This window comes from Squalius cephalus (assembly GCF_949319135.1).
Source record: "Squalius cephalus genome assembly, chromosome: 18".
In the NCBI taxonomy this organism is placed as follows: Eukaryota; Metazoa; Chordata; class Actinopteri; order Cypriniformes; family Leuciscidae; genus Squalius; species Squalius cephalus.
The window spans coordinates 6,595,584-6,621,232 of record NC_137139.1 but is presented as its reverse complement, the minus strand read 5'-3'; the positions used below and the strand labels follow the sequence as shown (position 1 = coordinate 6,621,232).

General features: G+C 36.4%; 1 protein-coding gene across 4 annotated transcripts in view; it reads right to left on the bottom strand.

The window, feature by feature from the left end:
- Nucleotides 1–1,629: 1,629 nt before the first annotated feature.
- Nucleotides 1,630–25,649, bottom strand: part of pacsin1a (protein kinase C and casein kinase substrate in neurons 1a) — a 55,308-nt gene continuing 31,288 nt past the window's right edge. For 2 of the 4 annotated variants that reach the window (XR_013818948.1, XR_013818949.1), the window contains exons 2-11: nucleotides 19,655–19,775; nucleotides 15,162–15,318; nucleotides 14,803–15,038; nucleotides 13,763–13,906; nucleotides 12,555–12,730; nucleotides 11,633–11,753; nucleotides 11,023–11,138; nucleotides 8,783–8,979; nucleotides 5,253–7,057; nucleotides 1,630–4,159 (exon numbers count right to left, since the gene is read on the bottom strand). Coding sequence is in view for 2 of the 4 variants with exons in the window: in XM_079848487.1 (XP_079704613.1) it covers nucleotides 6,948–7,057; nucleotides 8,783–8,979; nucleotides 11,023–11,138; nucleotides 11,633–11,753; nucleotides 12,555–12,730; nucleotides 13,763–13,906; nucleotides 14,803–15,038; nucleotides 15,162–15,318; nucleotides 19,655–19,714 (1,317 nt within the window). In the remaining 2 variants the exon portion in view is untranslated. Of the gene's footprint in view, nucleotides 4,160–4,392; nucleotides 7,058–8,782; nucleotides 8,980–11,022; nucleotides 11,139–11,632; nucleotides 11,754–12,554; nucleotides 12,731–13,762; nucleotides 13,907–14,802; nucleotides 15,039–15,161; nucleotides 15,319–19,654; nucleotides 19,776–25,649 lie in introns of those variants that run through there. The other 2 variants (XM_079848487.1, XM_079848488.1) reach the window with 1 other exon arrangement.

Genomic DNA, 25,649 nt, shown 5'->3' with positions numbered 1-25,649 from the left:
GTAAATACATATACCTCCATCCTAAATTTGAAGCAGTAAGAAAAAAAAAAAAGGAAAAAAAAAACATTACTTAAACAGTAACATTTATTTTAGCTTCAGATGCATATGCAAACAAACCATATACAGAAGATAACTTTATAAGATAATTTTTTTTTTTTTTTTACTAACTAGGGAAAGAGGGTAGACTACCTCTATTCCCAGAAATAACCCTGGGGATTATTCTGCCCCATTGTTGTGGGTTTGTCACTAACTAGAATGTCAGTCTATTTGGAGGTCGACGTTCTCTTTTAGGATATGGCCGAACTGTAGGCACATTCACAGTTACAGTCTCTTTTGCAGGGGTTTGGTTTGACAAGGGCACTGACTGACTTGTACCTGGAACAGTCTCTTTCACCTGACTTAGCAGAATCTCAGTCAGAGCATTCTCGAGGGTTGGTGTGGAAGAATTCTCAGACAGATGATGGTATTCTGGAGCAATTTCCAGGTAAGGATCTATCGTCACCTGTTCTCCCGAGTTGTCACATGAATTTGCAGCTATAACTGGTCTACATGCCTTTTCCAGATAAGATGACAATCAGCAAGTTCAACCGTGTAAGACACTGGCCCTGTTTGTGCAATCACTACTGCTGGTAGCCATTTGACACCTTTTCCATAGTTACTAGCTAGCACTTTGTCTCCAGGTCTGAAACAATGTTTTGCTTTTAGACGTCGTTCCATCTGAAGGTGTTGTTGTGCTTGAACAGTCTGTTTTGTTTTCAGGGGTTTCAACAAATCCAGACGAGTGCGAAGTTGTCTCTTGAACATAGCGGCGGCAGGAGACACTTTGGTGGTGGCATGGGGGGTGTTTCTGTAAGAAAGTAGAAAAGTGTTGAGGCGTTGATTCAGTGATCCTTTACCCAGTGTGTGATCCTTTACCCAGTGTGTGGCAGTGTAGAAAATCTGTGCCACAACTTTGTTTCTGTTTCACTTTCATGAATGGATGGAGGGATTCAATTAACGACGGAAGGAAGGAAGATATAGGGAAGTGTGTCGTACCTGGAAAAGGGCGTCATCCGTTTGTTTGCATGTGATGTGATTATTGTGGAGAGACGGCCGCTTGTCAATCTGATGCTTCCTGTGTTTGATGTCTTGTGAGTCGTGAAGTTCGACTGAAGCGTTGCATTTCCAGACCGACTGTTTTATTTATGAGCTGTTCTGAAGACAAGTCAAGGCTGCTTATCCGCCTATCTGGGTGTCTGACAATGACCCGCGATACTCTCTCGCTGCCGTCATACCTGCAAACTTGGTCAGTACCTCTGTGCCGCCATTACAAGTAGCACTACTACACACACACCCACTCGCATACCTTTCACATTCTCACATTCTGTGTGCTTAGTGTATTTTCATGATTATTACTGCCCTTTAAAATTGTTGTTTGATGTTGTTGTTTTACAACGAAATGAATGAAATGTTTAGCCAATGATTACTTTTTTCTCTTCTTTTTTATGGACAATTTGTGAATGAATGTGAAACATTGAAACATTGACTAATGTTGAAAAACAACTAAGCGTAACGTGGTATGAAGGTTCCAACTATATTATATATTTCTTTATATTTTCTAGGAAATACATGAGAGGCAGGAGTAAGCATAAACCAAGTGCTTGCTGTTTATTCCAACAATGACACGCTCAAACTTTACGGCGTTTACGCAGAAAAATCATGTAACATATTCATGATATGGGTATGAGGAAACCCGTAAATACACAACAAATGCCATGCTTCCTAATGATATCCCCCAAGGGTAGCATGTACAGGGTGAAAAGCAACGGTCCTAGTCCTGAGCCTTGAGGTACTCCATACTGAACTTGTGATCGACATGACATCTCTTCATATACTTATTAAAATGAGGTATTTTGTAATTTTATTTTAATTACATTGTTTTAGGCTGTAAGCTATGGAAGCTTGTTTCCACCACAGAATAATAATAATAAAAAAAGGTAATTCAGAATCATAATAATTGCTAATTATTTCACTTTTTTTCGGAATTGCGAGATTACACCTTGCAATTTTGACTTTATTTTTTGTAGTTTTCTGTTTATAACTTTTAGTGTTTTTCCTCAGATATTAATTAGATATGTGAATTTGTCTCAACCATTATACCTCCATCTGACTGGTGCTGGAATATGAATAATATAGTCATTAAGTGGAGAATTTAAGGAATCATTAGGTTACACAAGTTTCAGTAAAAGGAACTTTAGAGTCTTCCCTGTAAGCGGATGAATTGTTCACTTCGTCCCTTCTTTGACCACACTTTGTGACACCCGTCCAGGGGTTCACTGGATCCAGATCCAAACCCTCATCTCTCCAGACAAGCATATGTTGCTTTCTGACCCACTGTGATGGATGTACAAAATTCAAGTGGCTGTTATTATAAGTGTGACTACTGGACAAGGTTTTCAGATTTTTCTTTTTCTGTTTATGTACCTAATTGTTGGAGGGACTCCCAAGAAACACATGCCCTGATGAAATATCTCAAATCCACTGTAAGTCACGTATAATATATACGTGGATAATTTTTTTGAACATCCTGAGCATCCTTTTTCATTTTCTGTTTATTTTTTGGAGGTACTTAGATTCTCTAAGATGCTTTGGGACAATATCCATTGTAAAAAGTGGTATGTTGTACAATCTAATTTTTCTAACCAGGTGCATTTTGTTACACAAATGTATTGCAACAAAAACTAAGTTTTTTCAGTAGGTGTGAACCTTTCCAAATGAATTGGTAAAAACAAAAAGAAGCGTGTAAAGTATTTTGAGACAAGGAGAAACTAATATAAACTTCGTTTACAAAAAAATGGAGCACACATTTTGTACATTTTTCTCAACAAACATGTTTTCTCCTTCCAAACTAATATTGCAATATTGACTTCAGCACAAAAACTTCAAATCAGGTTTTCAACATTATGTTCATCATCATTAACTTTATGCATATATAAATGAACATTATGTTATGGATGAGGAGGCACTACACCAGCAAGGAGATCAATTTACATCAACTAACTATGAACATACACACGTCCTCTACACTGCAAGAGTAACGTTCACAACATAAACCTTCATCCCTTCATTTGCATAAAGAACAAATCAACATTAAAAATAGCATTTAAATTACACGGTTCTTTCCTGTCGCAACTTAGCGGTTTGTCTCTACTCAACACAGTTGTACAGTTACAGTAGAATATAATCTTAATAAATTACATCATCATATACAAATATGACGGCGTGGACCCACACGCATTTATACAGGTATGGTACATAGTGATTTCATTGCAATCAAAATCATATTAATACAATATGGTACCTATATAGCATTACAGTGTTATTTTTTTCAAAGCGTAGTTCTTTTGTTACCCAACATTTACAATTAAACTACAATTTTTATTTTCTATACATAAACACAACTCATACACACTGAATATAATAAAGTGGATACACCCCAATACGATAACCCCGACACATGTACCCTTTCGTACGTCTTTTTTTGTGTACATTACGGAATATTTTGACAATGCGAATTCTCTTTTTTTTTTCTAGACTGAACAGTTTCAATCACAAAGATGCTAGGCGGTCTTTCCTCTGAATGTATTATGTCACATCCTGTTTGTTGTTCATTTTCACTCCCACACTGAAACTTCATGAACGATACACAGATCCACATTTTCTCAGTGCTGCAATTTGGAAAATACAGGCACACAAGGAGCACTGCTTGCCTTATCAAAATCGTGGCGGTACGCCATACAGAGGTCAGCGGTGGAAGGAGTAAAATACAGTGGTCGCAAAATGTACTAGAGTCACACTTTTTTGTGAGAAGTGTGCTTGTGCTATCTTTCTGTCAAATAAATCCAATGGATTGCAATGAGTGACTTAAATATCCAAATACTTCTGGGACCAATTTACAGTATATTGCCAGCAAATCATATGTTGCCACTTTGTGCGAACCTTTTAGTTTTTTTATTATTTCAAAATTAATCAAAGAATTTATACAAATTTTCAAACTTGATGCAAAAGCAGTGCGCGCTAGTTAACAGGCCATGAAACTACAGGGATTCCTCAGAGTGAATCAACTAGTGATGAATGTGATGGTCCAGCTGTGAAATTCTAAAAGTCTGTTAAAGTGCCCCTATTATGCTTTTTCGATTATTACCTTTCATATAGTGTGTAATATAGTTGTTTGTGAATGTAAAAGGTCTGCAATGTTTCAAAGATCAAAGTAAATGGAGCTATTGTCTCCCAAAAGAAAGAGTCGATTCTGAACTGCCTGAAACGAGTCGTCAGTAATTCCAGTCTTAAGCCCTTATTCGGATGGGATTAGTTTTACAAGACAATTGGCAATTTTACCACAGGACGTCTGTAATAATAATGGCCAATTCGCACGGGAAAAGATATCTCAGTAAAACTAGCAGAAGTGGGAATGGTAACTGTCACCTTCCTGTCGTCATGTGCGCATTACGTTGCTTCCTGATATCATGTACGCAAACACATATGGCCTATATTTATATATACAAACAGTTAGGTCCAGTCGAACGATGTATTAATTAAATTCAGATTGGTAATAGGCACTTGCGTAATGCCTCTAACAAGTGCTTTCGGCCTTCTTTTTGAACTGAATGGTTCAGAAGAGTTGAGTTTGTGTTGTCGACATGTCAAGAATACACTGTTCTCTGTGCTGCCGAAGGATAAGGAGTCGGGCTGGAATTGATACGATAAAACCAACACCAACATTACTGTTCGAATCACTGTGTATAAAGTGCTGAAAAAGATCCATAGCTGAAATTCAGATATGGTAATGACCGTTTAATTTCCCACAGCGGTCGAACAATCACAACAGACTGGGCCATCTGACCAATCAGAGCAGAGGAAGATCTCGGAAAAGGAGAGGCATAGAGAGACTAAATCCTTTATCGAACCGTTTAGACCAGTGGTGTCCAATCCTGCTCCTGTTAAACAATTAAACACATACTGGGCATTCTAGAAACTTCCAGCCAGGTGTGTTGAGGCTAGTTGCAGGTAAACACTGCAGGATAGTGTCTCTCCGGGACCAAGTTTGGACACCCCTGGTTTAGACACTGTGAAGAAATCGGTGATGTTGCAATGTATATTATGAGAAAATGAAACTGTTCTTTTGATGCTTGTAAACCTATTTTAGGAGACCTCCAAAACAAAATGAGCAAACCTTAAAATGGCATAGTAGGGGCACTTTAAAATTGCTGTGCATAAGTAGCCCAAATCATGCACAGAAAGCATTCATGTCCATCTGAGGAACCTTGATTTGGTACAAGAAGTGACCATGAACACATGCCAAATAGAGACAAGACTGCTTATACAAGACCTTCTTGGAGTAACAAATTACAACACATGACTTTGACAAACATGACAAAGATGACACATCCAATTGGAGAACATGAGTCATGTTCAGAACAGCACACTTACAATTTGTACTCTTTATGCAGTATATAGTATGTATACTGTGCACAGCATGCAAATTGTATGTAGGTATGGAATACCCAGATTGATGTTGTACATTTAGCAACAGTATACTAATATGCAAAGTGCTTGACCTTCCATTTCTAGCATGACGGAAAAAAAAAATCTAGTTTGACGTCTCTATTCCGGAGGTCTCAAAATTCACAAATTCAAAACAACTGCATTGTTCGACGACACCTGGACACCACTCGCATGCAACACGAAGACGTCACATGCCGACAATTGCATGCAACTGTTTGAAAAGTTTCTCGCTGCATAATGCATACTGTTTCACATACTATTTCTAAAAATAGTATGCAGTATCCATTTTATACTACTACTAAAGTAGTATTCTGTTCTGAACATAAACTGTGTCTGAATTCGCCCCATATACCCTCATTCACTATTCCCCACATTACTCCACTACTATAGTCCACTTGAGTGAGTGAATTCGGACACTAAGTGCGCTGGAAGGGCTGCCACTTTTGCATAGTTTGTGCTTAGCAAACTTAGCAAACTGGCAGCTCCAGAAGTAATGAAAATATTTATCTTGAACTCTGTCATGGAAAGTAGCATGTATAAACCTTAATCAAAGAATTTAATGATCAATTAAAGAAGGAATTTAGACCTGTATGATATTACGCTGTACCCACATTGGACAGTGTCCACTATGGTTTCGGGAAGGGAATAGGGGGCGATTTCGGACACAGCCATAGATATTCTAGATATTCTGAGGTTGACATTGAGTCTGCTGCCCCCTGTGGTCACTGTGGGATTTGCAAACAGTACAGATGGCCTGAGGAATCAAGGGCTACATGCTCCATAGCACATGCTGCTATGCGTAAAGACACACACTTCAAGACGATACCTAATAGAATAATCAGCGCAACAAGGCATGGACTGATGGTGAGACAGTAAGAGGAAAACCGGATAGCCTGTTGTGAGTCATATTCTGTTTAAACACCGTGACACTGGACGAGTACCCCGTAATTGCACACTGAATCTGTTATATGAACTTTGTATTAAAATACAGCAGAATGGCCTTATGAATAACTGTTCAGTTGGATATTATGCTAATAGGAGTATTCTATACTCATGTCTGTAATATAATTTTAAATGTAATCAGCACAAATAATGTGTATCCTGTACTTGCATAACTGATGGGTCATTTATTTGTTCAAATCTGTTTGTAAGTATGTATATTATTTCTAAATATTTGCAAACAGATATTAGTAGTGAGCAAGCTCTTCCCAGCCTCGCAGATAAGATCAATATATATATATACAGTGTGGATATTTTTACTAAGATTTTTTTTATTTTAAACAAGACTGCATTGCACATCTTCAGGGAAAGTCGTTCATATTAAGTCTCTGGCGTTTTTGCCATGTTATTAGATCGGACAATCAGAGCTGCCTCCAAAGGTGTGTTGTCCTCCAGTCAGGTGATCAGATTTCCTCAACGTAATTGGCCGGGTATAAGCCTGTCCGGCCACTGTCCAGACGACCTCTGCACCAGCCCTGGTCATCTTCCTCTTCGATCTTTGATAATTCATCACCTGTGGGTGATACATATTATAACTGACTGCTATACTGTATGTATAGTCAAAAATCTAGGGATGCACCGAAATTTCGGCCGCCGAAAATTATCGTTTATTATGGCACGAAAATATGAGCCGAAAATAAATGCCGCCCCACCCGCTACAATCTGTATACAAATGTAAAATAACAGTCTTCACTGTATAAATGAAACATAACTAATATAATTAATTCATTAATACAATTCATCTTTGTTAAAGCTACAAAAGTCATTTTCTCTTTCTCTTTTGTTGTTTATCACCATTGCTGCTCTTCCTTTAAGACAAATGCACGGACCTAATATAAATGACACGCATCTGTTTTCCTTCTCAATTGTTTAAAAAACACATAACCGACTGTGTTTACGAGGATACTCGCCGAGACGGGCATTTTGACTTCATTTTACGTGTACGTGTCCGTTTAAGATCAAAAGAAAGTGAAAGAGAACTGAATTCGGCATTCACGTGCTGTCTGCACGGCTCTGCGCGGTGTCGATGCTAAAACGATATATCCATCGTGCAGCCCTAATATTTAATATTTTTTTTTATATATTTTGTGTGACTTTAAATAAAAGTGTGATTCTTTTATTTGATTGGCATGTATTTTTTAAATTCAGATTCAATAAATTATTGAATTTAATTAAAAAGTCTAATATTAATACAATTCTACAAAAAAAAAAACAAATTTAAAAAAGAAATTAATAAAAAAAATATATATATTTTTTTTAAGTCATTTTTTGTTTTGGTTTTCAACCACATGCTTCCAGAATTTTCATGTCGGTGCATCCCTAGAAAAATCATGTGGCATTCTACATAAAGACTTGTTTTCAGAGAATACTGTACATCTTGAATTAGGTCATTTTTTCTTACCCAAGTGGCAAATAGTTTTTCTTGTTCTAGGCTTATATTTTAAACAATTTAGTAATGTTCCTTGACGCCAGAAAAGCAACCTTTTGTAAAATTTCTTTGTAAAAGACCCTTTTGGGTTTTTGAGTTAAAGGCCTCAAGTCTTCTTAAGTTATGTTTCTTAAAACAATTAAGCACTTTCAAAAAACAGCACTTGATTTTAATTCGTAAATTATTTTACGTGTAATTATAACTTTATTTAAAAACATGACATACACGTTTAAATAGAAATGACAATTCTTGCTTTTTAAATGCAATAGAAGTAATTATGGAATCACGTAAAGAGGTCCAATTTAATTTTTTTTTTTTTTTTTTTTTTTTTGGTTTTTAATTTTAGCATTTAATATAAATGTAAACTATGATACATTTTCATATAATTGCAAACATCATATTCAGTTTGCATAGAAGTATATTCTTTTAAAACGTATTATTTCGACAACAAGTACTCTTTTTGAAGGTATGCTGAAGTGTCCTTCGTTTTTACAAGGGAATGCAATGACATAAACTGATTTCGAGATCATTTGATCTAACCTTTTTATGTTTTGTCATTTTTATGTATCCAAATTATGTAGTAAATGTGAATCCATGCAAAAGAATCCATTAGAGTAATACAATTAGAGACATATAATTTCATTTAATGAAAAGTGTTACATCATTTGCCAAAGTTGTTATTCTGAATAAGTACTCAAAAATATCTAAATCAAAAGGATTTGCACATGGTGACATCTTTGCTCCAGTAACACCACTAAAGACAGCTAACATCAGTTTTTTTGATTTGCATTTTAGCTAACTGCAGTTTACCTGCTTTGAAGCTTAGCTCATCCTGCTCTTGGCCTTCATAGTCATACAGCGCCCGCACTCGCACGCCTCCTCTGCTGACCGTGTCATCCTCGAAAGAGTTTCCCCCGCCATTCGTCTCGTTCCCCGAGTATCCGGCGGGCTGATCGTCATCGGACCATTCTGTGGAGTACGCCTGGTTCTTATCATAGCTGCTCACACTAGACAAAGACAGGGGACGTGTGCTGTTAGCATGATATACAGCAACCGCTTACGCTTTAGTTTGCTATATTATGCTAGCTCACTATCAGACAGATGTAATTATTAGTTATCTAATGTAATTTAGACAGTTGTAGCTAGCAACCCATTCTGAGTCAAACGACTACGTGATTTTAAATCTTGTGACTTACTCAAAGACAGTGTTAATTTCATTAACGATGAAAATGGTTTGAAATGATAACAACATTTTAATTGAAATAAACTGATAAAAATTCAAGACATCAAAAAAAGAGATTGTCCTGTGTAAGATGTATTTTCGGTCAGATCCCTCAGAGATCAGAGTTATCAGGCACATTTAAATGCTTTTGTGTGCACTGCACTTATGTAACCACATTCAAGATACATTAGATATGAAAGTAAATCAAATGCATAAAATGAAAATAAATATCTGTGAGTCTATGTGCACTGTTTTAATTGACCTATCCAGCAAGTATATACATCACAGACAATAAAATGAATAATGAATAATAATGTATTCAGTGACTAACATGTTCTGAAACTGACAATAAAAGAAATGTATGTTATTAGGGTTGTGATGTTTTTTTAAGGGGGAGGAGGTTAGGGCTTTGACACAATTTGAACACTGCTAAAGAGTCAAATGTAATCCCTGCCAATTTTACAAATATAATTAAATCTAAAAAAAAAATATTTTTGCCACAATAAACTCCAAATTACTGCTTAATAATAGTTAGATAAGGGATGTAGAATATGGTCATGCATTAATTTGTGCTTTATAAGTGCTAATAAACAGCCAATATCCTAGTAATATTTTAATTTTCATGATTATAATGCATCCACCCTGTCAAATTATAGACGAACCCTGTACGGCCAGAAACGATTGTTAAAGGGGTACTTCACCTCTGGAAAGATGAATGTGTATTTAAAATGGGTAATTTATGTAGAAGAAATGTGAAATTATTTTTGAATTTGTAGCTTTCTAGACTGAGAAAAGCCAGAAAATGTATTTTTGGCTCATGTGGATGAAAGACAACAACTCCCAGAATGCACTTGCTTCGCTGCCCTACGAGGCCACTCCCAAGCCACGCCTACCGGTAAGAGAGCGCAGTTTAAAACAACAAGACTAGGCTGCTAGTGAGTCTCCGTGACGAGTCTGCCTGGGATTTCGAGATCACCCAAAATGTCCGGGATTCGGCTTTTGCGTCTACAGTCGCCATTCATCATGTTTACTGTGGCGAGCAGGACGAGGCTGAGGGGCGCGGGAGAACGGCGCGAGGCCGGTGGCGTGATTACTGAGACGCAGCGGTCTCGTATGTCTCACGGAGGAGCGGGAATTACCTTAGCAATGTTAAAACGCACATCAACCGATCACTTGTTTAGCGTTCATGTAAACACTACATTCAGATTCACCAATCGAAATGAATTCAGTTAGATTGAAACAAAAGGTGTGCATGTAAACAATGAATGGCGACTGCAGAAAGCAAAAGCTGAATCCCGGACATTTTGGACGATCTCGACGGCCGGACGTGTCCGGGAAAAAGAGGATGGTAACCCATATTACTCAGCTTTCTCCACAGAACAAGAGTCTGCTAGCTTAGCTTCCAATAAAAGACGGCTGACACTATGTGTACATTCTGTGAGTGAGATCCCACCCCCATTGGGCGGGTTGAAGACATGCGGGACAGCTCCTCCTACTGGCTGTAGTCTTTAGCCTCTGGCCAGAAAATCCTCCGATGACGCAAAATGAGGATTTTTGCATCATCGGAGGATTTTTTCCAGACAAAAAAATACATAAATCTCTCCTCTCAGGGGGACGTGACGGAGGGAAGCATGGTAATTCGAAAACACTACAGGTTTTCTACTAATACAAAGCTTAATGCTAAATCCTGAAGTATCCCTTTAATCAGAAGTGAGTTCTCTGTTTAACTTCACAGAATCTTTATTTGAACGAGTGAAGTGGACAGCAATCAACCTCTGAAAAGAGAGAAGGATATTCTCCATAAAAGAAAGCAGGAATGACGTCTGACCTGCCACGGTCGCCGGCTTGACCCGCGTGCTCTGTGTTTGGAGTCGCGGGAGCCACTCCGTCTGGCTTCTTCTTTTCTCTCTTGGCAACAGCGTTGGTGGCGTCTGGATTATATTCCTGAGAGAAACAGATTCAGAACAGAAAATCTGTTACAAACCGCTGCTAAACATTTCCATTTTCCATTATTTTTCAGGAAAACAAAAAAACACGTCAGCATATAGTCAAACTAAATACGAATGAGAATACCTTTTCTGAAATCTGAAATCAAAAGTAATAAGAAAAGCATATTTAATAGATTATCTGCATTTAAAATGTGTATTTAATGGCTTATTAGCTAATCATAAACATGTGAGAAAAACATGTGAGAAAATGAAAAGGTAACAAATGAAATCCTAATTTTTGTTTTTTTTTTAACAAGGTTTAAGAAACATGAACACAACATGAAAACGTCTAGAGTGCAACTGGACCTTTGACTTAAAGCCTTACTGGGATATTAGAGTCTGTGACAACTTTCACATGTGACCACTAACCCCGGTCTCTTGTACCTTATAAGCAAACTAGACAAGGTCACACAACTGTTAAAACCTCTTTGTTCATTCAATGTTGTGTACCTCAAACTGGGGCCAGTTCATATGCATGCCAGGACCGTGATTATTACTGAACCACTTGAGATCCTCTTGTGTGTTGGCAGCCAGAATGGTGCGTTCAAACTCGCGGTACACTGACGCATAGCTATAGCATGGAAAACACAAAAACACACACTTAACATTAAGCTCTGACAAATGCATTACAGCTAGACAACAAGTCAACTAGACCAGGGGTTCCCAAACTTTTCCAATCCAGGACCCACCAAGACAAGTACAATCTCTATTTTAAGAAAACGTGTGTGCATGTAGAGTGTATGAAATATGTTCACAAAAGCTTGAAACACACTCTCTTCAGTCTAGATATGAACTGTGATCCTGAATTATGAAGTGTGAACTGATCGCTAATGTTCGGCGCAGAAAACGCTCTCATGCTCGTTCTGTGTGTGTGTGCATGTAAAATGCTTTTTTACAGACGCATTGTCCTTACGTGTTGGTAGGCGGGGGGAAAGACAACAGTGCTGAGTTGAACAGAGATGGCCTGAAACAGCGTGACATTTGAATCTCCGGTGTAAAGCGAATGAGTTTCTGCTGGTTAATAAAGCGGACCGAGCCGCTGAATAATGAGACGAGCTGCTCAGGGTGTGTTTCCCTAGACCAAACTGTTTTTGTGCGTGTGTGTGTAATTCACTGAGCCGCAGTCAAGTGATTTTGCGAGACACACCTTTTCCCACTCTGTGTTTGAAAAGTTTGAACAGTTTCCCACAGTTTGCACTGCTTTAGCTCCAGCGAGCTCGAGTCAGACGGAGTGAAGCGCTAGCAAATTCAACTCTTAGAAGAGTTCGATCACTAATGAGATCTCAACTTTTGTTTTGGTATCTCGGCAAAACCTCGAACTGATATCTTTGTAAATGAGCACAGACACACTGGTTGTGTGGTTCCCACTGACTTTTGGTTCTCGGTGAGGTTCAGGTGTCGTTTGATGTCCAGAAGAACCTCTTTGAGGAAGGTCAGCCGCTTGACCTCGTGCTGCTGGCATTGGTCAAACACCTGCTCCATGCACTCCATGTACTGCGGTGTGCACTTCGACAGCTCGTCCAGAGACTTCTCGTACTTCTCCTTCGCCTGCCGCACACACACACACACGAACACACATCACGAGCTGCATCATCCAGTGGGAATTACAGTTTAGCAATGCTAGAGCAATCCCATTATAGGACTGTAACTGAATAATTCAGTACAGTGAGAGAGAGCGATTGTTATATCTTTAAATGTCATAACTCTTCACTTAAGAGTCACTGCTCATTTTAATAGCTCAGTGTTGTAAGATATTGAATGCGCTGTAGATCCACTTCTTTTCTCAAATCTGAGTATTAAGTATTTTCTCAGTGTAGTCGGTAGCATTGCTATATGTACATATTTGTAAGAATTGTATAAATTACGCAATTACAATTTATGCATTAGGCCAAACGTTCAATATATATATATATATGAAGAGTTCAGATGCAAAAGCCTCTAAGTGCCATCTGAAATTTTCTTCTAGAATGATCATTTTTATCAAACTCATATATTTAAGTTCAATAATTTCACTTAAATGGCAATGCAAATTACCTATTAATTGCCATTTAAGTGAAATTACTGAACTTAAATATATGAGCTTTATAAAAATGATCATTCTAGAAGAAAATTTCAGATGGCACTTAGAGGCTTTTGCATCTGAACTCTTCAAATATAAATGTAAAATGTCCGTGTGCTGGTATAAATTACACAAAAGTTAGATTGTGCTGGGAATTTAGGATCAGGATCATTCACAACAGGGTTGACCAGTGACCAGAAAGTACTTCAGTTCATGTATTTGTCAGGTTGATATAGTCAGATTAAATTATCTTTTTTCTTTTACCAGTTCATTTAGATGTTTCCACATAACTCATGCTATTTAGGCTATCTGAAAAAGCTCGCATGCACTGTAAAAAAACACTGTTTCCCACAATGATAATTCCTGTGTACCGGCTCACATTATTATACCCATTAATGAATTATTCTGCCATGCATTAAATGTTCTGTGAAGCTTGTTTTTTTTTTTTGATTCTCAAAGTATACTTTGAGCTTAAAAGTGAATAGTTCTTGAATTGTGTTTGTCGTGGCTGTTTTCCGCACCTTCTGCACATCTTGTTTGCATTTCTCTGTCTTCTCGTGCAGTTTCTTCTGCTGGTCTGGAGTGACAGAAGCGTCGGCCTCGCGGGCCGCAGCCAGTTTCTCCTCTTTACATGCCATGTGATACGTCTTCTTAGCCGTCTCCATCTGCAGCCAGACATGACACGTTTAAATGACCGCAATACTGCAACTGAACGAATAAAGCTTAGAGAGTTTTTAATAGTCAAGGTCAGTTCTGAGGACACTAGAACAGTTTAGTTCCTGCTATAGTTTCCGTTCTATAGCATGTGACTTTCTTTTCTCAATGGATCGTGGAAGGAAAGATGCTGTATATTGTACTGGTTGTTCTTGTACATGCAATTTCAATGATTGAGACTGAGGCAAAAATGGAAAAAGGATGCAAAAGCACCTTAAAAGTGCCATAAACATAGTCCTAAACTACACAATAGCTTGGTGAGAAACAGGCCGATTTACTGAAAATCTAGTCTAGCTCTCCTTGTCTTGTTCATTGGAGCTCATTTGTCAAGTTGAGATATTCGAAAAGAAAATTCATTCTTTTCAATAAATCAGTTGATCCAGTTCACAAACTGGTCTGAATGATTCGTTCACTAATAAAACTGATCCGGTTCTCGAGTTTAAGTGACTGATTCAATAATTCAGTTATAGAAGTTACACAATGGGAAGATTAGCAGTGAATAACAACACGTTTACACAATGCACACAATCACATATGACTTGGTATTTAGTTTATGGTGCTTTTCCTTTAAAGATTTAGTCCTCATTCATTATAATTGCCTTGGGAAAAAAGCGAGCAGGACAGTCTTTAATATCTCTCCTTTTGTCTTTCACAGAAGAAAGAAAGTCATACGGAGTAAATGATGAAAGAATTTAAACTGTTCCTTTAAACATGCAAACATATATTAAGCATAACACTTCAGTTGAGTTTTAGACTGCATGCATTGCTATGCATATTTAATATGCATGCAATGAAAAAAAAAAGCCATAGAGTGACAGAATTGACAGTTAAAACCTTTTCTTTGTACCTCTTTGAGTTTCTTAGCCCAGGGTTTCTGGGCTTTCTTGAAGCCCTCGTCTGCCTCTTTGGTTTCCTTGAAGCCCCCTATCATCTGTCTGTGGTACGAGTCTTTCTGCCAGTTTTTCACCTTCTCAATGTCCTCGTTCATCAGACCGTTCTTCACCTCTTGATGAAGCTCGCTCACTTTATCAGCCTCTGTCATCATAGCTAACCAGGCTCGCTCCACAGAACCATACTGAGGCCCTGGACACACACACACACACACACACACAAAATTAGAGATGTATGAACTTATAAAGAAAACTTTTTATGGCTATGATTTAAATCACAGTTCATTAAATAAAATAACTGCTTAAAACTCCTGACCTTTCTCGATCAGTTGCCTCCACCTTTTGGACCATTCGGTGAGCTGCGCGCTGTAGGACTTCTCAATCTTGGTACGTTCCTGAAGGCAGTTCATAAGATCATTGCAAAGTCGGTGGCCGTCGTCGATTCTCTTGACTGCACGCTTATAATTCCCCACCTAGAAAAAAAATGAATAATTCATTTCACATCATATTACATCCAACTGGATGTACAATTCTGCTCATACGTTTACATAGTCCACGCAGAATCTACAAGATGTTTTTCATTTAAAAAGTAAATAAATAATAATAATAATAATAATAAAGGGATTCTGAAAATTGCATTTAGTTATTAAATTTAGTACTGCCCTGATTAAGTTATTGTACATAACAGATGTGTACATACCACTACTGTTCAAAAGATTCATTCGTGTTTTTGAAAGAAGTCTCTTTTATTTGATACAGTAAAAAGTACAGTAAAAACAGTAATATTGTGAAATATTATTACAATTTAAAATAACTGTTTTCTATTTGAATATATGTTAAAATACTATTTATTCCAGTGATTAAAGCTGGATTTTCAGCATCATTACTTGTCTTCAGTGTCACACGATCCTTCAGAAATCACTGTTAAAAGAATAGCATGTATTTAAAATAGAAATATTTTGTAACATTACAAATGTCTTTACTGTGACTTTTTATCAATTTACTGTGTCCTTGCTGCATAAAAGTATTAATTTCTTTAAAAAAAAAAACACTGACCCTAAACTTTTGAATGGTAGTGAATAAGACAAAATAATAACTGAATTTACACCAATTAATATAATATAATATAGTATAATATAATATAATATAATATAATATAATATAATTTAACATAATATAATATAATATAATAAAATATAATATAACATAATATAATATAATTTAACATAACATAATATAATTCATATAATATAATATAATATAATATAACAACATAATATAATATAATTAATATAATTTAACATAACATAATATAATTCATATAATATAATATAATATAATATAACAACATAATATAATATAATTAATATAATATAATATAACATAATAAAATATAATATAATATAACATAATATAATATAATTTAACATAACATAACATAATATAATTCATATAATATATTTAATATAATATAATATAATATAATATAATATAATATAATATAATATAATAGCATATAATATAATAGCATATAATATAATATAATATAATATAATATAATATAATATAATATAATATAATATAATTTAACATAACATAATATAATATAATTAATATAATATAATATAACATAATAAAATATAATATAATATAACATAATATAATACAATTTAACATAACATAACATAATATAATTCATATAATATATTTAATATAATATAATATAATTAATATAATTAATATAATATAATAGCATATACTATAATATAATATAATATAATATAATAATTTTTTATTTATTTATTTTTTCAGGAAATGTTTGTGGCTCTGCAGGAGGAGCGTGTAGTTCCCCCTGGCGCCTGCAGGGGGCATAAGAAAGCACAGCGGAATGAGTGCGAGTGGGAGAGGAGATGATATGAGGGGGATGGGACTCATTGTTGTGCATGTGAAGTTATGCAATGACTGCCACAGCTTTGTGTCCATGTGCTGCTAGTGCTCTAATCCTGCGCTTCACTGCACTAACAATGACATCCCGACTGCATACACGTCCAAGAAAGCTCAGGGAGGTTTAAACCAGTGAAAGACACAACGTCTCCACATAGCCTGAATTTATAAACAACACAGGTTATTTGAATGCCTTTTAAATGACTGACGTAGGCAAAATGCTGAAAAATCAGCAGGTATAATGCCCATCTCTAGAAGGCAGTATATATTACACAGCTCTCTGAAATGCTTGATTCTGATTGGTCAGTTATTACCCGATAATGACCATCATTAATAGCACTGATGGTCATCCGACGCTTTCTCCATGTCTCTCGTATTGCACGCTCTCTCTCGATTCGTTCGAATGCAGCTGGTGTAATCTTGCACCTCAATTATCGATTGTATTTACTGTCAATTAAAACAAGACGACTTTCATATTAACAGAAGGCCTACGGTAATATTGAAAGTGTTCGTTTGTTGCTAGACAAACGATTGTTTTGTACACCGTTATGGACTATAAAATAACAAGCAGGTAAGAGTTTAAAGTCGACATGAAATAGCATTTTCTTCCCTATAGTGACGTATGTCCGAGAGAAATAGCTTCTGGAACAAGAACGAATGTGGGGCGGGGTTTGATATTGTCCATGTGGAATTGATTGGATGGTTGTGGTTTGCTATTGGCTGATCTCATGTGAGTGACAGGTTGCCCCGCCCTCGTCATCAGAGAAGAGAAGAGATGATGTCGCTGCAAGAGGGAGAGGAAGTTATTTTGATTAAAGATTGCGAGGCACATGAATTTAAGCAAATAATGATGTTCACAGATAAATCACTACTCATAAATACTGAAATATTCCATAAAAAAAAAAAAAAAATTGTTAATTTTGATTTCATGGTGACAATAAAATGGTTTCTTCTCAAATTAATATTTCATGTCCTCCTCATTATTTATGCAGTGAAAATCGTGCAGCCTAATTTGTGGTATGACTGTACATTATCCCTTAAATCTTCATCTTGTTTGAACTTGTTGGCTCAAAGCTGCTTGCCAGGAACTGCTTTTCTTCATGGAAGCTTATCATATATTTCAGCTCAAATCAATATTTTGTGTCTAATTATTTACGGTTACACTTTATTTTAAGGTGTCATTGTTACCGTGTAATTATACATTTCAGTAATATGAATGAATGTACTTACTATAGGATTAGGGTTTGGTTGAGGGCTAGTTGCATGTAATTATGCATAATTTACTGTTATTAGTATACTATATATCAGTGATCTCAAACTCAATTCCTGGAGGGCCACAGCTCTGCACAGTTTTGCTCCAACCCTAATCAAACACACCTGATCCAGCTAATCAAGGTCTTCAGGATTACTAGAAACTTCCTTGCAGGTGTGAGTTGGAGTTGGTTGGAGCTAAACTCTGCAGAGCTGTGGCCCTCCAGGAATTGAGTTTGAGACCACTGCTATATATAGTATACGGTAACACTTTATTTTAGTGACCTTGTTACATGTTACATGTGTTATTACTGTTTTAATAACTATAAATTATGCATAATTGCATGCACTTAACCCTATAGTAAGTACATGTAGTTAATTATTATTACTCAGTATTTAAATGTATAATTACATTGTAACACAGACACCCTAAAATAAAGGGTTACACTTTATTTGGTAACACTTTATTTTACAGTGCCCTTGTTACATGTACTTACCATAGTAATAACAGTAAATCATGCATAATTACATGCAACTAACCCTAAACCAAACCCAAATCCTACCCTAACCCTGTAGTAAGTACATGTAGTTGCTTAATATTACTCAGTACTTAAATATATAATTACACTGTAACAATGACACCTTAAAATAAAGTGTAACCTGTGTGTCTAATTATGTATAGTTACACTTTATTTAATGCATCCTTGTTACAGTGTAATTATACATTTAAGTGACATGAATGGACTACAATTACTTACTATAGGGTTAGGGTAGGATTAGGATTTGGTTGAGGGTTAGTTGCATGTAATTATGCATAATTTACTGTTATTACTATGGTAAGTACATGTAACAAGGACACTAAAATAAAGTGTCGCCTTATTTACTTATGTGGCAAGTCGACGTGAAATAAGTGGGATGATGTACATCTAGATACAAACCTTGTTGTTTTTTTGTTTTGCGATATCGACTGCCAGGATGTACGTTATCCTTGCGTAGACTAATTATTCCTCAAGATGCAGTAAGTGATATTCGAGTTTTTCATTCTTAACAAATTGTATAGTACAGTTCTCCTTCAGGCAGGTTTAACCACGGCGCTTTCTCTCACATTCATCTACACTTCACCTTCACACAAGCTCTGATGAGTCAAATCAGCCTGTAAATAAAAACTCATAGTCACACACACTCTTCATTCACGGTCAGGTGTAGCGACACACAGTCAGGATGCAGGTGCACTAATAACTCAATAGCCTGGCGGCTGGAAGTAGACCTCTACTTAATATTGCTCAAACACAAACACAAACACACAAAACACCAGGTCTGCATCGCTATCTGGCCAATGATTGAATGTTGACATAATACTGACATGATGCTAAGATTGTACAGGCTGCCAGACCCTCACAAAGGACGATGTGAAGAGCTTTGGCAACATCACAGGCTCTGACAGAGTCGTGTAAATAGAGCTCGTTGTGAGGATTCTGGCAGATGCTGAGACTGTGAACACAACATCCCCCTGTTCTCCAACTATAGCTGGCTAAATCACAACACAACTATTGATGACCGGCTGAATGACTTAGCAGTGTAGCATTTAAAGGAAGGAAACGGTGGTCTTTGTACCTCCCAAAAGCTGTCCATGGCCTCATCAGAGACAGTGGATTCATCGTAAGAGCCAGACATCGTGCTGGGTGATGCGAAGCAAGACTGAACACGTCTGCAGAAAAGCGGACTTCCTCAAGCACTAAAAGAGAGAGAGAGACACAGAGACACTGTTCGAAATATGTATGAATGCCATTTCAATAGATAACTAAACATCAAACCAACTGGCATTTGTTTGAAAGAAAGCACAAGCACGATTTTCAAACAAAACATTTCACAAACCGTTTGTCTGAAATGATAAACCAAACGATGAAATACTCAGATTCAAGAGAAGAAGTGTGGTTATCAAACACCAGTGGAATAACCAGAGGACCTCATTTAGAAAATGTTACGTAGAAGCTGATATCCAATATCATTGGTGCGAGCGTGTGGTTCAGAGAAACGAATGTACACGGTAAAAAACGTGCGTACGCCTCTCTTCCAATGTGAAATCTGTTTCTGCGTTATCCACCTTTCTCCCGACGAGCCTCCACTGCGTTTCAGATTACGGGAGGCACTTCCGGTTTGGGGAAGTTCCACTCAAAAAAGACTGAAACAAATAATTTCAAATCATAAGGTTCGATGAGTTCGCACGAATTTGTGCATGAAATCTGCGTACGAACGTTTTCATGATTCATCAATAACTTTCGTTCTAAAATTTCAACAATTTAAGAACCACTGAAACCACTCATGCGCAAAAATCACATACTTTTGGAGGCCTTTAAAAACATGTTAAGATGGAATTTTAAACAGATATAGATCTTAAATAGAGAGCGTCATGTTTGCTGAGAGCGACGAACGCAAAGGCTGTGTTGAAAGCCCTTATATGGGCATGGTTTGGGCGTGTTTAATGTAAATGACTATCCTCGGGCTGGTCAGTCATTTAGAAGACTGAATTGATCAACATCTGAACGATGATAAGAACAGATTCATGTGCATAGGAATGTGTTGTGACTTAGGTGGAAAGTTTTTGTGAGAAGTTCAAATGTGCATATAAATATGAATAAGGTATTCAATTATTACTGAATAAGACCCAATGCCATCTCATTGTTCCCAGTTTAAAAAGAGAGTATTATTGCGTTCATAGAGCGAACCTCTCGCTGATTGTTTACAAGGAAAAGTGAGTACGCCATCTAGAACATGGGGCCTGTACCATGAAGACGGTTAAGGTATGTTTCAGTTTAGTTTGCACCAACCCTGGGTTTAAGGCACCATGAAAGTGGTTTGGCTTTTAGCAGTGTTCATCACAACAGTAACGGCTAACCTGTGCTGTGTAATAGATCTCAAACTGAAATTGGACCAATCAGCTGTGAGCAAAGTAACACGTCTGATGCAATAAAGTCACTCCCCATGTTTGTACTCCAGATTAAAGTTTTTTTAAAGACAAAATCGTCGGGTATTTAGCAATGCTTATTTATAATAATAATTATCTCTACCTATCAGACAGCAACATAATGTCGGCCCAGATCCGGGCCACATCTGGTACACCAGATGTAGGCCGGATCTGGGCCGACACTATGTTGCTGTCTGGGTAACTTCACAACTTTTACTTGCACTGATATAGCAAGATTTTTTCTTTTAGTTGTCCACTTTATAGACAGCTCTTTTTTTTTATAACAGTGAAAACACAAATTGCTGGTAAATTTCATCAATGGTGGGGAAAGAGTTAACCAGACAAAAGACAAAAGAAGTAATTATGAAATACCATATAAAGATGTACTTAAGTATTACTTTAGTGGGTCAAAATGCACCCTTAAATTAAAGAAATTTTATTGAATATAAATTTAAGGTATAGAATATTTTTATTGAATTATTAATAACATGCAATTAAGTGTCTGAAAACCTTGCATTCAGTTTGCACTTATGTATAAAAGTATATTCTTTTACATATTCGTAATAAGGATCCTTTTTTCAAAAGTATGCTAAAGAGTTCTTCTTTTCAAGCGGTTGGCAGACGCGTATATCCAAAGTGACTTGGCATTTAAGGAAGGCATGCATTTTATCAGTTAATGACTAGCTGGAAATCAAAGCCATGACCTTGGTGCAGTGCTCCGCTGTTCGAGCTACAGGAACACTCCTGTGAACACTCATAAGTCTGCTGACTACATGCAAAAAAGGCTAGAAATGCTACGTTACTAATTAACACATTTTATTTACCGCAAACTGCTTATCAAAGGAAAACAAACAATTGCTGTCAAAACTAATTACAGCAAAAATAAAGCAGAAGCTTTGTGACCCACTCTACCACAACATGGCTTCACAAACCCAGAACTATGTCTGAGGCTGATACACAGATTCATAACACAGTAAACCTGGACCCCTGAGCAATGCAAAAGTGAATGTGGTTTAATGAGTCTTTAACCCAGTTTCTAAAACCCAGATTCCTTAAGCCCACAATGTCTGATGACACATATTGAGCACAGTAGAGGAAGCATAATGACACAGGCAGCCATCTTATAAGAGTCTTCAGATTTCACAGTTTATTAGCTATTTGCTCCTCATGGCTATATAATAGCCAACTAACTAGCATACATCCATGCATACATACATACATACATACATACATACATACATGCGTACATACACACATACATACATGCATACATGCATACATACATACATGCATACATGCATACATACACACATGCATACATGCATACATACATACATGCATACATACACATACATGCATACATGCATACATACACACATACACACATACATACATGCATACATGCATACATACACATACATACATGCATACATGCATACATACATGCATACATGCATACATACACATACATACATGCATACATGCATACATACATACATACATGCAAACACACACACACACACACACACACACATACATACATACATACATGCATACATACTGTACATTCATTCATTCAAACAAAATCATTATTCACTAGTGATGTTTGCATATTCAAGGAAGACACACTGTTCTGAAATCACTGAACATACATTAACAGAAGGGTTAAAACAAAACAGACCATAAAAAAAAAAAATCTGTAGAAAAATGGAAAAGATACTGGTAATTTTCTGTCAAGACATTTTTCGTTACGTTTACAGACATTTCCTTTGAGCCTAAAACACAACATAAAGTGTATTTCAAAATACAATGAAAACACCTGTGAAAATCCCTTCATCTAAACACTACACTGAGCCCAATTTCTCTAATTGACTGTTTTTAGAGCATATATGGATGGTTTAATGGGATTTTCTACAATAATTTCTGAGAAAGCTGTCTAATCCTTCTGAACAATGGGTTACTGTACACTAAACAAACTGTTTAAGACAATAAGTGTTTACACAGAATATATTGACTTTTTCTGCTCAACACACTTTTAAATGACCTTTTCTAGTGTTATCTCTACAAGTTCTTTTGCTTTTATTCATGTTAATGCTCTTATATCAAGCATGAACATTCTTTCTTAAAACAAAGTGTACTTTCTTATAACTCACTAATTTGAATTAGAAGTGCCCATGAATCATGTCATGAAACCATATCCACTTCACAACATGTATGATGATGCCAAGACTGACTTACTACATTTCTCATTTATGGTTAACCAGTCACCATATAAACATCATGTCATAGAAAACATAGAGGTGAAGCTGATATCAGCAATCCCTTTGTGTTCCGTGTCAGGAGGACAACAGTACAAGTGATATAACTAATATTAATATTTCATGATTTGCGAGACTGTCCGTATTCAGCTCTCTTTTCATTCAGATTATGAAGACCAAAATGAGAGAATATTGTTTCTCTGCTAGAGACGTCTTGGGGAGCAATTCAATAAGAATAAAGAAATATAGCTGCAAGCAGCGATACGGGGCCAAGCCCCTGAAGCAGGAGCAAGAGCAGTGAAGAGCAGGAAAAGTAAAAACAGCAGAAATTGAACATACATGAAAAAACAGCTGGTTCAGAAGTACAGATGATAATGAACTCTACCCGGCCCCTCTTTATTTTCGTAAAAATTGGACAAAATTTGAAGGAGGAGTAGCGAAAAAAATAAATACTGTACTTTTCAAAATGGCCACTACTGTAATGGGCGGAGTCTTAATGTAAGACATTGATTGTGATCATCACGCTGAGAGGAATCAGGTGTACTAAGTGTCATTTTTCTAGATCAAAGGGTTCAAAAGTCAAACCATTTCAATGTTGAATATTTGAACTGGTGGTGGCGCTATAGAGTTGGTCCTAGAGACTCCAAAATTGGTACAATTACAATTCATTACCATCACTACAAGTGCGCCAAATTTCATAATTTTCCAATGTTCCGTTGATAGGGCTGCCATTGACTCCCATTCGGGAAATAAGAAAACTAACGGATACAATAGGGGCTATCCCCTTCGGGGCTTGGCCCCTAATAACTATACCAAGGACGATAAAATATTCATTATATTTGTTTGTGAATAGTGCACAAATAAGTACACACAACAGCAATAACATTAACAACACATATCATTGCAATCACTTTAAGAATGATTCTTTTGTCGCAGATGTCAATAAAAACATTGACAGCCAATCAAAATCTGTGCAGAAAGCGTGGCACAATCCCCCATCTTGCAGGTCAGCTCTGGGCTGTGTAGGATGCAGCAGGCTAGCAGGATCTGGACTACTTGCAGGAGTTGGACACAATCACTCATGCACTATATGATCCAGGCACCTTCCAGACAGCAACATAGTGTCGGCCCAAATCTGGTCCGGGTGGAACCCACGGATCTGGGCCGACACTATGTTGCTGTCTGGGCTGAGTCTGCTTTTTTAATATGTTGAGAGAGTGCTAGTCTAAAAGACATATAAATCTGGATATATGCCTGATTATATAATTCTCCTCCATAATTTGATGAATTATTGGTGCTATGATAAACAAAACATGTAAACCATCTCTTTTAAATAGCACAATATTAATTGCAGTAGACAAAGCGCTGATTTTGTGAAACGATGTGCCAACCCAGACAGCAACATAGTGTCGGCCCAGATCCGGCCCACATCTGGTTACTTCATTTACATATGCATGTCATAATGGTATACAATAACTGATCCTTGCGAAAAAGAAGTCCACTGTAGCATACTTTTAAAAAGAGAATATACTTAAGTGTGGAATTAATGTATTATGTAATAGGAGGACACTTAATGTTATTTTAAATTAGATGAAAATGTAATATAGTTTAAATTTATATTAAATGCTTTTTATGCTTATTATATTAAACCTTTTAGTGCTTTTTGACACACTTAAAAAGGACATAATTACATATTTATATGTAATTTCATTATTACTTCAAAAGTTTACTGCCAAATATACTAATCTGGTAGAATATACTTTAATGTAATTTTATTAAAACATGTATGTCTTGTGTTTAAATATATCAAGAAATGCACTTTTGAAATGAAGTTGCAATTTAGTTAATTTAAAATATATTAACCTAAAATCTAATATTGAATAACACCCTACACTTAAAGTAGTTTAAGTGCTTTACACGCGCTTTAGTTTGTTAGTCAACACATCAGAATGAGTGCACTTCTTTAAAGCATTACACAAGTTTATTAAAAACACAGTGACTTAAAATGCACTTTAAGGTAAAACATATAATTTGACATTACAACAAAGTGCACCTTTTTAAGTGTGTTAAAGGGATAGTTCAATCATCATTTATTCACCCTTATGTTGTTTCAAACCCATTTTTATTTCTTCTGTTGAGCACAAAAGAAGATATTTTGAAGAATGTTGGTAATCAAACAGTTTACAACATTCTTCAAAATATCTTCTTTTGTGTTCAACGGAAGAAAGAAACTGATACAGGTTTGGAAAAACTTGAGGGTGAGTAATTGATGACACATTTTCATTTTTGGGCGAACTATCCCTTTAAGAAACATGACCGCGCTCTCTTTAGAACACTTTTTATTAATATGTTATTATGTTTATATGTTTTTAGATTTACATTTAAG